Source organism: Macaca fascicularis, chromosome 10 (genome assembly GCF_037993035.2).
Source record: "Macaca fascicularis isolate 582-1 chromosome 10, T2T-MFA8v1.1".
NCBI lineage: Eukaryota > Metazoa > Chordata > Mammalia > Primates > Cercopithecidae > Macaca > Macaca fascicularis.
In genome coordinates this window covers 33,593,082-33,609,380 of record NC_088384.1, presented here as the reverse complement: position 1 = coordinate 33,609,380, position 16,299 = coordinate 33,593,082, and the positions used below count along the sequence as shown (strand labels likewise).

General features: G+C 44.5%; 1 protein-coding gene and 1 non-coding gene across 14 annotated transcripts in view; one reads left to right on the top strand and one right to left on the bottom strand.

Moving 5' to 3' along the window:
- Positions 1-16,299, bottom strand: part of CLTCL1 (clathrin heavy chain like 1) — a 112,316-nt gene that overhangs the window by 56,665 nt on the left and 39,352 nt on the right. For 12 of the 13 annotated variants that reach the window (XR_012419014.1, XR_012419015.1, XR_012419017.1 and 9 more), the window contains 3 exons: positions 7,860-8,021; positions 4,413-4,526; positions 490-663 (listed from right to left, as the gene is read on the bottom strand). Coding sequence is in view for 9 of the 13 variants with exons in the window: in XM_005567993.4 (XP_005568050.3) it covers positions 490-663; positions 4,413-4,526; positions 7,860-8,021 (450 nt within the window). In the remaining 4 variants the exon portion in view is untranslated. The remainder of the gene's footprint in view (positions 1-489; positions 664-4,412; positions 4,527-7,859; positions 8,022-16,299) is intronic. The other variant, XM_045364026.2, reaches the window with a different exon arrangement.
- Positions 14,927-15,013, top strand: LOC123567354 (small nucleolar RNA SNORA15). Its single transcript, XR_006690269.2, has one exon. It is a non-coding gene; the product is annotated as a small nucleolar RNA SNORA15 (small nucleolar RNA).

Below are 16,299 nucleotides of genomic sequence, written 5' to 3'. Positions count from 1 at the left end.
CCCAGGCTGGAGTGCAATGGTGTGATCATAGCTCACTGCAGCCTCAAACTCCTGGGCTCAAGCCATCCTCCTGCCTTGACCTCCCATGCAGTTGGGATTACAGGTATAAACTACTGTGCCCAGCCAAGAGTTTCTTCTTTTAACTATCTTTTTCAACTATGGTTGGGAAAAGTAACTTAAATACCATAGTATCTGCTTTTTCAACCCTCCCCAATTAGGGTGTGCATGGTATGAAGATGATGTGCATGAGAACTGCTGTTCCATATGCAGGAAGGAGCTGCTCTCCTCCTGGAATCAATCCTGTGTAAGGAATGGTGCTGTCTGAAGAGAGGAAGTGCCAATATGAAGGAGAAGGAGACATGGGTTTAAGTTTAATAACAGCAACTAATAATAGCTACACCCAGCCGCTTTCCTAGAGAAGGGGGAAAGTTTAAACACCAGTCCCTAATGAATGGAAAAGGTGGAAAACGAAATGTCAGAGTTACACACCTGTCCCTTTTTGTTGACACCAATAATTCCAGAGGTCGGTTTGTGTGGAGCAGTGACAAATATTGTGTCAGCACTAATACGGTTCATGTAGATGCACACGCCAGACTCTAGGTCGTACAGATGAAGATAGCCATACTTTGTGATCAAGTAAATAACACCATGTTTAGCTCCAATCTATAAGAAGACAGACAGCAAGAGGTTGCGAAGTAAGGAAGAGAAGCCATGTGGGTAAAAAGAGCTCACAAATGATAAAGAGGATTCTTTTTGTTTGTTTGTTTTTTGAGATAGTGTCTTGCTCTGTCACCAAGGCTGGAGTGTAGTGGTGCCACCATAGCTCACTGCAACTTCCGACCTCTGGGCTCAGGTCATCCTCCCATCTTAGCCTCCAATGTAGCTGGGACTACAAGTGTCAGCTGCCACACCCAGTTATTACAAGGATTTTTCAGTTTCTCAGGCCAAGAGATTACTGGTGGGAGCAATGCTTCCATGAGACATGGATTATAAGTTGTACTTGATTGAGAATTAGTTTTAAAGCCAGTATTTTGTCCAACCACTCTCAAATACAGGTCCAATGAACTCAGGCTACTCCATTTATCTTTCAGGTAGGGCGATCCTTTCACAGTTTATCAAACCCATTTAAGCAAGCTGTGAGTTCATAAGGGGAAAGTTCTGGACAAAGACCTCAAACGCCAGGTTGATGTTCCAGCATGCCTTCCACCACCACTTATTAACCTTTGAGTTTTGCCAAATGCTATTAACTTTTACAGAAAAATATTTAACACACAAGAAAACCTGAAGGGGCTCGAGGAAAAAAAAAACAGATGCATTTGCCCAACCAGATTATTAAACATATATATTAAACATACAGTAATTTTTGTAGCATGATTTTACCATTGGAAGAGAGAGAGAGAGAAACGAACTTAATTGAGAGCCCTGAAAGAGAATGGATCATACATGAGAATTTATTAAGAATGAGTGTGTGGTGGCTAATAACTATAGTCACAGCTACTTGGGAAGCCAAGGCAGGAAGATCACTTGAGCCCAGGAGTTTTTGAGTCTAACCTGAGCAATGTAGCAAGACTCCAACTCTAAAATAATAAATAATTAGTAGGTAACATATTAGTGGAAAATAGGCACTTTAACCAATATGTAACATATATTATTAATATAGTCAGCTAGCTATCTGGAGATGGAGGTAAGAGTAAAGAACTGAATTTCCATCTTACTCTTTAGATCAAAGTAAATTCCAGATGGGTCAAAGATTTTAAATAAAAAACAAACACAATTAGGAGAGGAACGAAAGAAAATATAGGTAAATGTTGTGTCCATGTTGAGGTGCAGAATTAGTCTCAAAACATGATACCATTGCCACACAAAAATGCAACACTTCCATAAGGTGGCACGTATCACAAATTATGACTGGGAAAAACATTCAAAACACATCAGACACACAGTATTCTATGAGTACAAAAAGCTCTTACAAATAAGGTAAAAATCCTGGAGTTGGGCATAGTGGCACATGCCTGTAACCCCAGCTACTTGGGAGGCTGAGGCAGGAAGATCTCTAGAGGCCAGGAGTTCAAGACTGGCCTAGGCAACACAGCAAGACCCCATCTCTATTTTTTAAAAAAAGATCCTGATAGAAAAAAAAATGCAAAGATTAGGAAAAGGCAATTAACCAGATACATATGAGTGGCTGATACATCAATTCTACCTTGATGGTAACCAAGGGAAAGACATCACAACATGGGATGCTGTCCAGCTACCAAGGGCAGCATCAGCAGGAATGTGAACTGGTCAGCACGGTCAGAAGAGTCTGTGATGGGAATGTGCCCCTGACTCAACAGTTTAATTTCTAGGAGTTTATCCTCGGACTTTTAGACTAACACACAAAGATGTACAGAGCACAATGTTCCTTAGAGTATTTCTTGTAAATGTAAATACCAATCAACAGGAGATGTTTAAATGAGTTGTGGCACATCCACAGAACAGATGACACAGACAATAAAATACATACATTATGTTATTGGCACAGGATGATCTACAACACAGCTAGAGGAGTTTATACAGCAGCAAGGCTAGTGCAGAGCCATTTTCATAAGAGTCCATCTGTATAAATCTGCATAAATGTATGCGTGTGAAGTTACTTCCAAAGGGGTAGCCAAATTATCACCAGTGCTAGGATTTCAGGTGATATATAATTCTGCTGTTACATTTATTGATACTATTAGAAATGTATCGATAACATATATTTTATGAAAACAAAAGAGTAAAAAGAATAGATTATATAATCTTACATATATAATGTGATGCCAATTTTGTTCAGAAAAGGTATAGATCTAAATTTTTAATAAAACAAGTTGTAAGATTTTTTATTTTTATTTATTTATTTTTTTGGAGATGAAGTCTCGCTCCACGCTGGAGTGCAGTGGCATGCAGTGGTGTGATCTTGCCTCACTGCAATCTCTGCCTCCTGGGTTCTAGAAGTTCTCCTGCCTCAGCCTCCCAAGTAGCTGGGATTACAGGCGTACACTGCCATGCCCAGCTAGTTTTTTGTATTTTAGTAGGGACAGAGTTTCACCATGTTGCCCAGGCTGGTGTCGAACTCCTGAGCTCAGGCAATCTGCCCACCTCGGCCTCCCAAAGTGCTAAGATTACAGGTGTGAGCCACTGTGTCCGGCCAAGATTTTTTATGTATTTTACATCCAACTGGTTCACTTACAGAGGAATGTTTTCTTTTTAAAAAAATCTTTCAATTTTTATTACTCAAAAAAGCTTCATTTTTTATTTAGCTTTCTGACTGTGCCTTCGACACTTCCACAACAATATTCTGCTCCTCAATAAGGAAAGCACACTTGGTCCTGTCACGAGCACTCAGCACACATGGAACCACCACAGGCCCTGCTGACATGGGTTTCAGTTTTAGAGAACCTTCACTTCAGGTCTCACAGCACCAACTCCTCGAAGTCTGGCTGGACACAGGCCACATGCAGGTTCAGGTGTTTTCCCAATCTTCTTGATGTAAAGGCGAACGATTCTACTACCAGGGGCTCGGGACTGCCTAGTTTCATTAGAAGCTGCATGTCAAACACTGGGTCATTCTGAGTGAAAGCTCAAAGGACTGTCCCCGGGAGCTCTAGGCCCCCCAGTGGCGGCCAATTGTAAAGGAAATAAGCGTTTTATTCTTTTTTTATTATTATTATACTTTAAGTTCTGGGTTACATGTGCAGAACGTGCAGTTTTGTTACATAGGTATACACGTGCCCTGGTGGTTTACTGCACCCATCAACCTGTCACCTACATTAGGTATTTTATTCTTTTTTTTTTTTTTTGAGACGGAGTCTCGCTCTGTCGCCCAGGCTGGAGTGCAGTGGCCGGACCTCAGCTCACTGCAAGCTCCGCCTCCCGGGTTTACACCATTCTCCTGCCTCAGCCTCCCGAGTAGCTGGGACTACAGGCGCCCGCCACCTTGCCCAGCTAGTATTTTGTATTTTTTAGTAGAGACGGGGTTTCGCCGTGTTAGCCAGGATGGTCTCGATCTCCTGACCTCGTGATCCGCCCGTCTCGGCCTCCCAAAGTGCTGGGATTACAGGTTTGAGCCACCGTGCCCGGCCCAGGTATTTTATTCTTTAAATATTCTCATACCACAGTGAACATCTAATGTCTTATAATAAGGGAAAGGGCTGCGGACTTCAGTGTGTGACTTGGCAGTCTTCCTGCTGCCCTAACTCACCCTCATGCAGGACATTCCTTTCTACAAACAGGGCTTTCCCAGCTCACACACCAAAGCCTTAGGCCTCTAAATGGTATCACAGTGGCAGGAGACAGCAGAAGTAGACTAAAAATGGCAGCCTCCTGTATTTTGGGAGGTGCTAGAGTAGATTTTAGGACACGAAGATGTTTAGAGAGCAGCACATTCATACCTGCATAGCCACTGGAAAATCAGTCTGTGCCTCTGGAGGGAAAAACACATCTACTGCTTTCTTTACAAAAGGTTGGTTTCCCGCTGCAGGCTGTCCAACTTCAATGATGTGCAACTAGAAGAGAGATTTTAGGTCAATCGAGGGGACCGCGTGTGGTGGTGGACAAGTGCTAGCCAAGGCACAGAGGCAAGTGGAGCCTCAGCTCCACACACTGGATGATTAACACTAAAAGTCACATTCAACCAAAGCAGAACAACTCCCTTGTCAAGAGTGCCTGTGATTATCCAATAACCTGCTGCCCACCACCAAGCACAGCACAAAGGGCCAATGCCAGGCAGCCTAGGAGCCTCAGTTCCAGCACGGTGGCAGTCACTTCCCCTCCCTGGGCCTGGATGCCGATGAAACAAAAGGCTCCAGTCAGAACTTCCAGCTCTGCTCTCTGCTGCCCTCCTGGGTATGGCCCAGACTCACACAAGCCTGTTAGTGCAAGATCTCATCACTGGAGGCCAAACTCACGAGACACCCTCACCATGGCACAGGTCTGAGGTTTTCAAGGTTGTGCTGGGCGGGGGTAAGAATCTGATGAGGGAGCCCATCCCTGCCTTTAGGAGAACAGCTCCAAGTTCCTGATCTATGCCAGTGCCTTCCCTATAACTTTCTTTCTTTTTTTTTTTTTTGAGATGGAGTCTTACTCTGTCACTCAGGCTGGAGTACAGTGCCGCGATCTCAGCTCATTGAAACCTCTGCCTCTCAGGTTCAAGCGATTCTTGTGCCTCAGCCTCCCAAGTAGCTGAGATTACACATGCATGCCACCATACCCGGCTAATTTTTGTATTTTTAGTAGAGATGAGGTTTCTTCTATGTTGGCCAGGCTGGTCTCAAACTCCCGACCTCAGGTAATCCGCCCCCACTCAGCCTCCCAAAATGCTGGGATTACAGGCATGAGCCACCACGCCCAACCAACACAACTTTCATCTAAAGAAAAAATATTATAACTAACACAAGTCCACAAAAAAATCCAAAATGGAGGGTAAGAGACATGAAACAAGGGCAGGAGGCTGGGCTTAGAGGACACAGATGACAGTGTCTATCAGGGGCAGTCTAGGTTTGCAGTCTGGGTTTGGCCAGGCAGAGAGAGGAGGGAAACACCAAAAGGGCTCAGATAAGGAGGGGAGCAGCACTGAGAGCAGGGCTAGTGGGGGAGCTGAGCGGCAAGCATGTGAGCGCTCCTGTGGGTGCAGACATGGGGGAATAGAAGTCTTGCACTGGGAGCTTTAAGGCAGACAAAAGGTAGTTTAGGAAAATTATCTGGCTAGGCCTATTGGTAAGAAAGCGTGAAGCAGGTCTGAGGACCTAATAAATGGCTATTCTGTAACCCAAATGTGAGGTGAGAAGGGCTTAGTGTACCACAAAAGGGTAAGTCAGATGTAAGACTTGTTAAAGGTCAGATAGTGACAAGTGAATGGAATGGGGCTTGACAGCTGTGGGTTCTTGCTTGGGAGCTGAGAAGGGCGACACTGCCAGCAGGAGCAGAGGTACAGAAAGGACACCAGGCTCTCAGGGCGGCAGCAGGAGGAGGTCGGCAGAAAAGAACTGTGTCCAGGCAAGCTCCGACCCACATGTGGAGACAGCTGGCCAGTCCCAAAAGGACAGGTGAGTCCTGAAAGGAAGGTGCATGCCAGGGCACAGGCGGGGTGGGGGCCCTCCCAGGACTCCACACACACCCTGCAGTGGGGAGGACCAAGTCTGCCACAAGACAGGGCTGCTCCAGGACATGTACTGTCAGGAAACCACGTTTCCCAGGTTCTCTGGGTCACAGAAGACCTCCTGGTACAACTCTAGCTCAGCTGGAGGGGCATGCCCACCAGAGAGTGGGGTGTAGAGAGAACCCCCAGCCCTTTCTCTTCTTGGGGCTGCCATCTGTGGAAAGTGCTCTTCTCCACATGGCACTCCGTGAGGCGGGCTCTGCTCCTGAGAGGGAAGCCTGTTGCTGCCCTGCTGCATCTGTGAAGGAGAGGTGTGCCTCACTCTAAGGGAATATGGGAGCAAGCTCTTGGAGCCACATAACTAAAGTCAGTGTCCTTCATCAGCAACAAGGCTAACATTCGACTTGACTCCTTTTCCTTCTGGCTGTCAAATGAGGAGGGCACGAAGTATGTTACTCAACAGGAGACCAAAGTATTCAAAGTGTATTTCAGATGACGAAGTTTGTAAAGCCACCTTCTAATTGAGATCTCCTCTGCCTTGGGGAATATTTCAGGGCTAACGAACAACCCAAAATTATGGTTTCAGGAAGTGTTTTTCACAAGACGACTGTCTTGAAGCAGCTCTCCAAGTGGCTGAGACCACACTGGTGGAACCCAAGGTCTCCCTGACATCACAAGTTCTTCTGTTTCCTCACCTCTGCCCATGGCAGCCCTGCTGAGCAGCCGCTGGCCATGTCCCTGAGCCTGATAAAACCCAACTGGCTCCTGGGCACAGTCTCATCTCTCTGGAGCCTCCCTCAGGTTCCCACCAACCACCTGGGCAGAACCATGCTGATGGCAAGGATGGAACCACACTGGGGATTTCACAGTCATCTCCCCAAGAGCAGAAACTGTGCCTCACTTATCTTTTTTTTTGGGGGGGGGCGTATGGAGTGTCGCTCTGTCACCCAGGCTGGAGTGCAGTGGTGCGATCTCAGCTCAGTGCGACCTCTGCCTCCCAGGTTCAAGCAATTCTCCTGTCTCAGCCTCCCGAGTAGCTGGGACTACAGGTGCACGTGGCTACGCCCGGCTAATTTTTTGTATTTTAATAGAGATGGATGGGGTTTTGCCGTGTTGCCCAGGCTGGTGTAGAACTCCTGAGCTCAGGCAATCCGCCCACCTCAGCCTCCCAAACTGCTAGGATTACAGGTGTGAGCTACCACACCCGGCCACCTCACTTACCTTTATAGTGCATTTCAGTCTAGTCTGTGTGGAAAGATATTTTTTTTTTTTTGGATACTGAGTCTCGCTGTGTAGCCCAGGCAGGAGTGCAGTGGTGCGATCTTGGCTCACTGCAACCTCTGTCTTGCAGGACTCAGTTCAAGCAATTCTCCTGCCTCAGCCTCCCGAGTAGCTGGGTTTACAGGAATGCGCCACCACGCCCGGGTAATTTTTGTGTTTTTAGTAGAGACAGGGTTTCACCATGTTGGCCAGGCTGATTTTGAACTCCTGACCTCGTGATCCACCCACCTTGGCCTCCTAAAGTGTTGGGATTACAGGCGTGAGTCACTGCGCTCGGCCTAAGAGCATTTTTTAGGGGAATGGGGCCACTTAATCATGTGCATCGCGGTGCACAGTTCTCACCACCACGAACTTTTTCTCACACAGACATCTGCAGGCCATGCCCAGCCACACACACGCATACCCCTAACACCAGCTCATGACACTTTTCTCAGGGAGAAGACAATACAGTGGATCTTACCTTGCCTCCTGTGGGATTACGTACAGCAAAGCAGAAAAGGGTGGCAGGCTTGGCATTCCCCTCCATCTTGAGCTCTGCAAAAGCAGCGGCATGGCCTTCTATGGGTTGTGAAACCTTCCTATCCACAGAGTAGAGCTGCATTGCCCCAACCACACGGTTTTGCTAAGAAAAGATATACAATGAAAGGGAGAGAAAAGGGAGGAATATAAAGAAATAATTCTTAAAATATATTTCTAAAATGAAAGTCTCATACATTAGAGGTATACTTCCTCTAATAAAAATTAAATGCATTAGCTATTAAAGGCATGATATCACTCTGAATTTGACGTGGAAAGATGGCAAACATTATGGAAAAAAATAAGACCACAAAAAAGTAAGATGGATGATCCTAATTTGTTAAATATAATAAGCGTGAAAGCATTTTTTCATGGAAACTAACTCGTGCACTTTGGAGGAAAAACTCCAAAGCATTAATAGTAGTTAAATCAGGGGGATGCAATCACAGGTAATTTTGAAAATTGTGTTTTCTGAAATTTCTAAGTAGCAAAAATTGTATTTAATAAAAACTAATAAGGCCAGCACAGTGGCTCACACCTGCAATCCTAGCACCTTGGTAGAATCACTTGAGGCCAAGAGTTCAAGACTAGTCTGGGCAATACAGCAAGACGCCATCTCTACAAAAAAAATAAGAAAATTAGCTGGTCATGGTGGCACACGCCTGTTGTCTTAGCTACTCAGGAGGCCAAGGCAGGGGGATTGCTTAAGCCAAGAAGTTCGAGGTTGCAGTGAGCTATGACTATAGCACTGCACTGCAGCCTGGATGGCAGAGCAAGACGCTGTCTCTAAAAAAACCAAAACCCCCAAACCAGTAACACTAATATCTTTTATAAAACTTAGAATTTATATTTTCTCTTTTTTTTTTTTTTTTTTGAGACAGAGTCTTGCTCTGTCACCCAGGCTGGAGTGCAGTGGCATGATCTCGGCTCACTGCAAGCTCCGCCTCCCAGGTTCATGCCATTCTCCTGCCTCAGCCTTCCAAGTAGCTGGGACTACAGGCGCCCGCCACTACGCCTAGTTAATTTTTTGTATTTTTAGTAGAGATGGGGTTTCACCATGTTAGCCAGGATGGTCTCGATCTCCTGACCTCCTGATCCGCCTGCCTCGGCCTCCCAAAGTGCTGGGATTACAGGCGTGAGCCACCGCGCCCGGCCAGAATTTATATTTTCTACTAAAGAATTTCAGTACATTTATATCCAATGTCAAATGCTCAAAAAGCTAAGTGAATGGAATACAAAAGGGTCCCAGTTCAAGCTCCTGTAATTAAACATTCAATTGTCTCTGCTGAGTGAGCTCACATGTAGTTCATGAATAAAATCCTCAGCCTATTCCCCACTCACTCACAACTCCTTAAAATGGGATAACAAAGGCTTCAACTTTGTCTTTAAAAATATTTTCTATCGCACAGATTTCTGTTAAAGTTATTCAGCAAAGTATTGACACATTCTACAACATGCATGAACCTTGAAAACATGCTGAGGAAAGAAGTCAGGCATGAAAGGCCACATATTGTCTGATTCCACCTATGAAATATCCAGAATAGGAAAATTTATAGAGACAGAAAATAGATTAGTGGTACCAAAGCCTGTAATAGGGAGAAATAGGGAGTAACCAGCAGATAAGTATAGGGAGAAATACTTATAGGGAGAAATAAGGGAGTAACCAGCAGATAAGTGGTCTGTGTTTTAACAGAAAAATGAGCATGAAAAGGTAAAAATGAGAATCCAAAGACAGGACAAAACCCTCCCCAAGAGATTGGGAAGACTTCCAGCAACATGATGACAGCACATTTGAGTCCCACAGGTACAGATACCTAAACGAAGCCTAAACTGAAGCCAAGACAAAGAGGCAGAGAAGACAGAACAGCCGAGGTGAAGGTGAGAGACCAGACCTGAGGCTACGTCTGTGGCCTTGGGCCGATGGCCTGCTTCTAAGTCTTAGGCACCTGCTAGGCTTACCCTCCCACCTCATGGGGCTGCTGAGTGTTAAGTGTGTCAAATTTGGGTATTAAGTGTGTCAAAAAGGCATGTTAAGGACTGTAGCAGGCAAGGATTCAATGAGCAAATGCATTCACTGTGCCAGGCACAATGCTAGGGGCTAGGGATAAGTAAAATATGACGCAGGTCCTTCTCTCAAGGACAGATGGTGAGAGTTTCTGGCAAGTACACAAGCAACTGCAATACAGAGTGCTGATTGCTACGGCATGGGAGAGAACAAGATGCCTTGTCAGCTCACCAAGATCAGTAAGTCAGGGAGGATTCCCAAAGTGACACCTAAGCTGGAATAAGAGCTAACCAGGTGACAGGAACAGAAGTTGTTTCAAACAGAAACAGGCATTTGCATTTGTAAATGCTTAGACAGGGTTGGCAAACTATGGCCCCACATTCCCCTTTCCCACTCCTTTTATTTTTTTTTTTTGAAACAGAGTCTCGCTGTCTCACCCAGGATAGAGTGCAGTGGTATGACCTCAGCTCACCACAACCTCCACCTCCCGGGTTCAAGCGATTCTCCTGCCTCAGCCTCCTGGGTAACTGGGATTACGGGCATGCACTAGCATGCCCGGCTAATTTTTGTATTTTTAGTAGAGAGGTGGTTTCACTATGTTGGCCAGGCTGTTGTCAAACTCTTGACCTCGTGATCCATCTGCCTTGGCCTCCCAAAGTGCTGGGATTACAGGCATGAGCCACCGCACCTGGCTTCCCCTCCCCTTTTTATGTTGAGGTGACATTCACAAAACATAAAATGAACCATTTTAAAGTATATGATTGAATGGCATTTAGGACATTCACAATGTTGTAGAACCAAAACCTTAGCATAGTTTCAAAACATTTTCATCACCCAAAAAAAATTCCTGTGCCCATTAAATGGTCAGTCCCCAGTCCTCTGACCCAAGTCCCCTAGCAGCCACCAATCCTGCTTTCTAGCTCCATAGATTTACTGATTCTAAATATTTCATATAAATGGAATAATAAAATATGAGGCCTTTTGTGCCTCTCTTCTTTCATTTAGTAAGGTTTTTGAGGTTTACCTATGTGTAGCATGTATCAGTACTTCATTTTTAGGGTTAAATAATATCCCACTGTATGGATACACCACAACTTGTTTATCCACTCATTTGCTGGTGAACATTTGGGCTGTTTCTACCTTTTGGTTATTATAAAAAATGCTATTATGAATATCTGTGTAAAAGTTTTCGTGTGGATACATTTTCATTTCTCTTAGGTAGATACCTACCTAAGAGAGTCTCGCTCTGTTGCAAAGGCTGGAGTGCAGTAGCGCAATCTCGGCTCACTGCAAGCTCTACCTCCCAGGTTCACGCCATTCTCCTGCCTCAGCCTCCCGAGTAGCTGGGACTACAGGTGCCTGCCACCATGCCCGGCTAATTTTTTGTAGAGACAGGGTTTCCACTGTGTTAGCTAGGATGGTCTCGATCTCCTGACCTCGTGATCCGCCCGCCTTGGCCTCCCAAAGTGCTGGGATTACAGGCGTGAGCCACTGCACCCGGCCTTACGTTTAACTTTTTGAGGAACCGCCAAACTGCTTTCCACAGCATCTGAACAATTTTATATTCCTACCACTAATGTAGGAGGGTTCCAATTTCTCCACATCATTGCCAACACTTCTTTTCTTTTCTTTTTTTGAGACGGAGTTTCGCCCTTGTTGCCCAGGCTGGAGTGCAATGGCGTGATCTCGGCTCACCGCAATCTCTGCCCCCTGGGTTCAAGCAACTCTGCCTCAGCCTTCCTGAGTAGCTGGGATTACAGGCATGCACCACCACACTTGGCTAATTTTGTATTTTTAGTAGAGATGGGGTTTCTCCATGTTGGTCAGGCTGGTCTTGAACTCCTGACTTCAGGGCCAACACTTATTTTCTACTTTGTAAAAATTATAACCACCCAAGTAGGTGTAAAGTAGTACTTTATTGTGGTTTCGAGGGTGGATTTTTTTCCTAATGGCTAATGATGTCAAGCAAGTCCTTTGCCCATTTTTTAACTGGGTTGACTTTTTGTTGCGGAGTTGTAAGTGTTCTTTGTATATTCTGGATACTAGAACCTTATCAGATACATGATTTTCAAATATTATATCCCAGGTTGTCTTTTCACTTTATTGACAATATCCTTTTATGCACAAAAGTTTTTAATTCTGAAGTCCAAATTATCAGTTAATTTTGTTGTTCAGTCTTTTGGTGCTATTATATATCTAAGAATCCATGCCAAACCCAAAGTCATAAAGCTTTCTCCTTATGTTTTCTTCTAAGAGTTTTGTAGTTTTAGCTTCTACATTGAGGTTTCAGATCTATTTTGAGTTTATTTTTGTACATGGTGTGAGGCAGGTGACCAACTCCATTCTTTTGCATGTGGATATTTAGTTGTCCCAGCACCATTTCCTGAAGAGACTACTGTTTCCCCATTGACCAGTCTTGACACTTCCATCAAAAATCAATTGGCTACAGATGTAGGGGTGTATTCCTGGACGTTACATTTTTTCCCATTAGTCTACATGTCTATTCTCATGCCCATGAGGTGTTTTGTTGTTGGTAAATGCATGGGATTTTTTAATTTGTTGGTTTTTAGTTTGTCAGTAAAGCATATACAAGTAACTATGATTTATAATTTTTGTTTTATATTCCTCAAACATGATGGTTTCTTTGTAAAGAGGCATAATTCCCAAGAGTTTGTTGTTGTTGTTGTTTGTTTTGTTTTGTTTTTGAGAGTTTCACTCTTGTCGCCCAGGCTGGAGTGCAATGGTGCAATCTTGGCTCACCGCAACCTCTGCATCCCAGGTTCAGGCGATTGTCCTGCCTCAGCCTCCCAAGTAGCTGGGATTACAGGTACATGCCACCACTCTCAGCTAATTTTTATATTTTTAGTAAAGATGGGGTTTCATCACTTTGGCCAGGCTGGTCTCGAATTCCTTCCTGACTTCAGGTGATCCGCCTGCCTCGGCCTCCCACAGCGCTGGGATTACAGGCGTGAACCACCGTGCGTGGCCCCCAAGGGTATTTTTGAAAGCTTAATTGAGATATAATTCACATACCATAGAACTTACCTGTTTAAAGCAAGCTTGTCCAACATGTGGCCCATTACAGCCTTGTATGCGGCCCAAACACAAATTCATAAACTTTCTTAAAACATTATGAATTTCTGGCCGGGCACGGTGGCTCATGCCTATAATCCCAGCACTTTGGGAGGCCGAGGCGGGCAGATCATCTGAGGTCAGGAATTCGAGATCAGCCTGACAAACATGGAAAAACCCCATCTCTACTAAAAATACAAAATTAGCCAGCTGTGGTGGTGCATGCCTGTAATCTCAGCTACTCAAGAAGGCTGAGGCAATAGAATCACTTGAACCCCGGAGGCGGAGGTTGTGGTGAGCCAAGATCATGCCATTGCACTCCAGCCTGGGCAACAAGAGCGAAACTTGGTCTCAAAAAATATATATATATAAAATGAATTTTTTTGCAATTTTTGTTTTTAGCTCATCAGCTATTGCTAGTGTATTTTATGTGTGGCCCAAGACAATTCTTCTTCCAATGTGGCCCAGGTAAGCCAAAAGATTGGACACCCCTGGTTTAAAGTATACCATCCAATGTCTCTTCATATACTCAGAGGGTTGTGCAATCATCGCTACAATGTAGTTTTAGAATACTTTCATCCTTTAAAAGAAACCATATTAGCATTCAATCCTCATTCCCATCTCCCACACTCCACCTCCAGTCATAGGCAACTACTTATCTATTTTCTGTGTCTATAGATCAGACTATCCTGAACATTTCAAATAAATGGAATCATATAATATGTGGTCTTTTGTGAATGGCATCTTTCACTTAGTTTAATATTTCCAAGGTTCATTCATGATGTATTTTTAGTAGAGATGGGGTTTCACTATGTTGGCCAGGCTGGTCTTGAAATTCTGGCCTCAGGGTGATCCGCCTGCCTCAGCCTCCCAAAGTGCTGGGATTACAGACATGAGCCACTGTGCCTGGCCCTTCTAAGAGTTTTATAGGTTCAGTTCTTACATTTAGGTCTGATCGATTTTGAGTTTTTAGTATTATGAGACAGAGGTCCCATTTAATGCTTCTGCATACAGATGTCCAGTGCCCAAAAACCTTGTATTGAACAACTATTCTTTCCTTCACTGAACTGTCTTGGCATCCTTGTCAAAAATCAATTGACCATAAGGGATACAACATTCTGATTAGACTGGAGGAATAAGTTTCAAGTGATCACACCTATAATCCCAGCACTTTGGGAGGCCGAAGCGGGCAGATCACTTGAGGTCAGGAGTTTGAGACCAGCCTGACCAACATGGTGAAACCCAACCTCTACTAAAAATACAAAAATTAGCTGGGCGTGGTGGTGCATGCCTATAATCCCAGCTGCACGGGAAGCTGAGACAGGAGGATTGCTTGAACCCGGGAGGTGGAGGTTGCAGTGAGCCGAGATCATGTCACTGCACTCCAATCTGGGTGACAGAGCAAGACCCTGTCTCAAAAAATAAAAAAATTAAAATTAAAATTAATGAATTTTTAAAAAATGTATTTGCACTCAACTGATATTATTTTAATTCAGAGAAATATGTTCATAACTTATTAGAAATAATCTTGAGTAGCTTGAGACCAGCCTGGCCAACATGGTGAAACCCTGTCTCTACAAAAAATACAAAAAAAAATTAGCCAGGCATGGTGGTGTACGTCTGTAATCCCAGCTACTCGGGAGGCTGTGACAGAGGAATCGCTTGAACCCAGGAGGTGGAGGTTGCACTGAGCCAAGATCGAGCCATTGCACTCTAGCCTGGGCAACAGAGCAAGGCTCTGTCTCAAAAAAAAAAAAAAAAAAGAAATAACCTTGAGTAAGTTTAAATTTATTTCTAAGTTGATACTATGGCTAGGTTTTGATAATTTTTATTTGGTTTCCCTTCCCTTTAATCGGAAAATTAACTTTCATACTCTGTTCACAAAACATTAAAGCTGATTTTGAATGTTAAAAAAAAAAAAAAAATCACGAGGTGCCATGCAAAAGCAATCTTCCCTTCAGAATGACTGATGGTATGCTCAGGTTTTTCATAGTATATCATCATTAAAAGTGAATAAAATAAGGCCGGGCGCAGTGGCTCAAGCCTGTAATCCCAGCACTTTGGGAGGCCGAGACGGGCGGATCACGAGGTCAGGAGATCGAGACCATCCTGGCTAACACGGTGAAACCCCGTCTCTACTAAAAAATACAAAAAACTAGCCGGGCGAGGTGGCGGGCGCCTGTAGTCCCAGCTACTCGGGAGGCTGAGGCAGCAGAATGGTCTAAACCCGGGAGGCGGAGCTTGCAGTGAGCTGAGATCCGGCCACTGCATCCCAGCCTGGGCGACAGGGCAAGACTCTGTCTCAAAAAAAAAAAAAAAAAGTGAATAAAATAAATGGGCCAGGCGTGGTAGCTTACACCTGTAATCCCAGAACTTTGGGAGACTGAGGTGGGTGGATCACTTGAGGTCAGGAGTTCGAGACCAGCCTGGCCAACATGGTAAAACACTGTCTCTACTAAAAACGCAAAAATTAGCTGGGCATGGTGGCACATGCCTGTAGTCCCAGCTACCCGGAGGCTGAGGCAGTAGAATCACTTGAACCTGGAAAGTGGAGGTTGTAGTCAGCCGAATTTGTGCCACTGCATTCCAGCCTGGGTGACAGAGCGAGACTCCGTCTCAGAAAAAAAAAAAAAGAAAGGAAAAGAAAACCTGGCTTTTGGGGATATCACTTTTCTGGGACTCATCTATTCCTTTTTTTTTTTTTTTTTTTTTTAAATTTTAGAGACAGGGTCTTGTTTCTATGGCCCAGGCTGGAATGCAAAGACATCATCATGGCTCACTGTAACCTGGAACTCCTGGGCTCAAGCAAATCCTCCTGCCTGAGCCTCCCAGGTAGCCAGGACTACAGGTGCATGTCACCACACCAAGCTAATTTGTTTGTCATCTATTCTTAAGTTAGTACCACATGTTATTCTTTTTTAAACTTTATTTTTTTTGAGACAAGGTCTCACTCTGTCACCCAGGCTGGAGTGTAGTGGTGCAATCTCAGTTCACTGCAACCTCCGCCTCCCAGGCTCAAGCAATTCTCCCACCTCAGCCTCCAGAGTAGCTGGAACTACAGGTGCATGTCATTATGCTTGGCTAGTTTTTGCATTTTCTGTAAAAAATGGGTTTTACCATGTTGCCTAGGCTGGTCTCAAACTCCTGGGCTCAAGATATCCACCTTCCTCAGCCTCCCAAAGTGCTGGGATTACACACATGAGTCACTGAGGCCAGCCAGTATCACATTCTTGATCACTGTAGGTTTGTGGCAAGTTTTAAAATTGGGAAGTATAAGCACTCCAATTTTTTGTTTATTTGTTTTAGG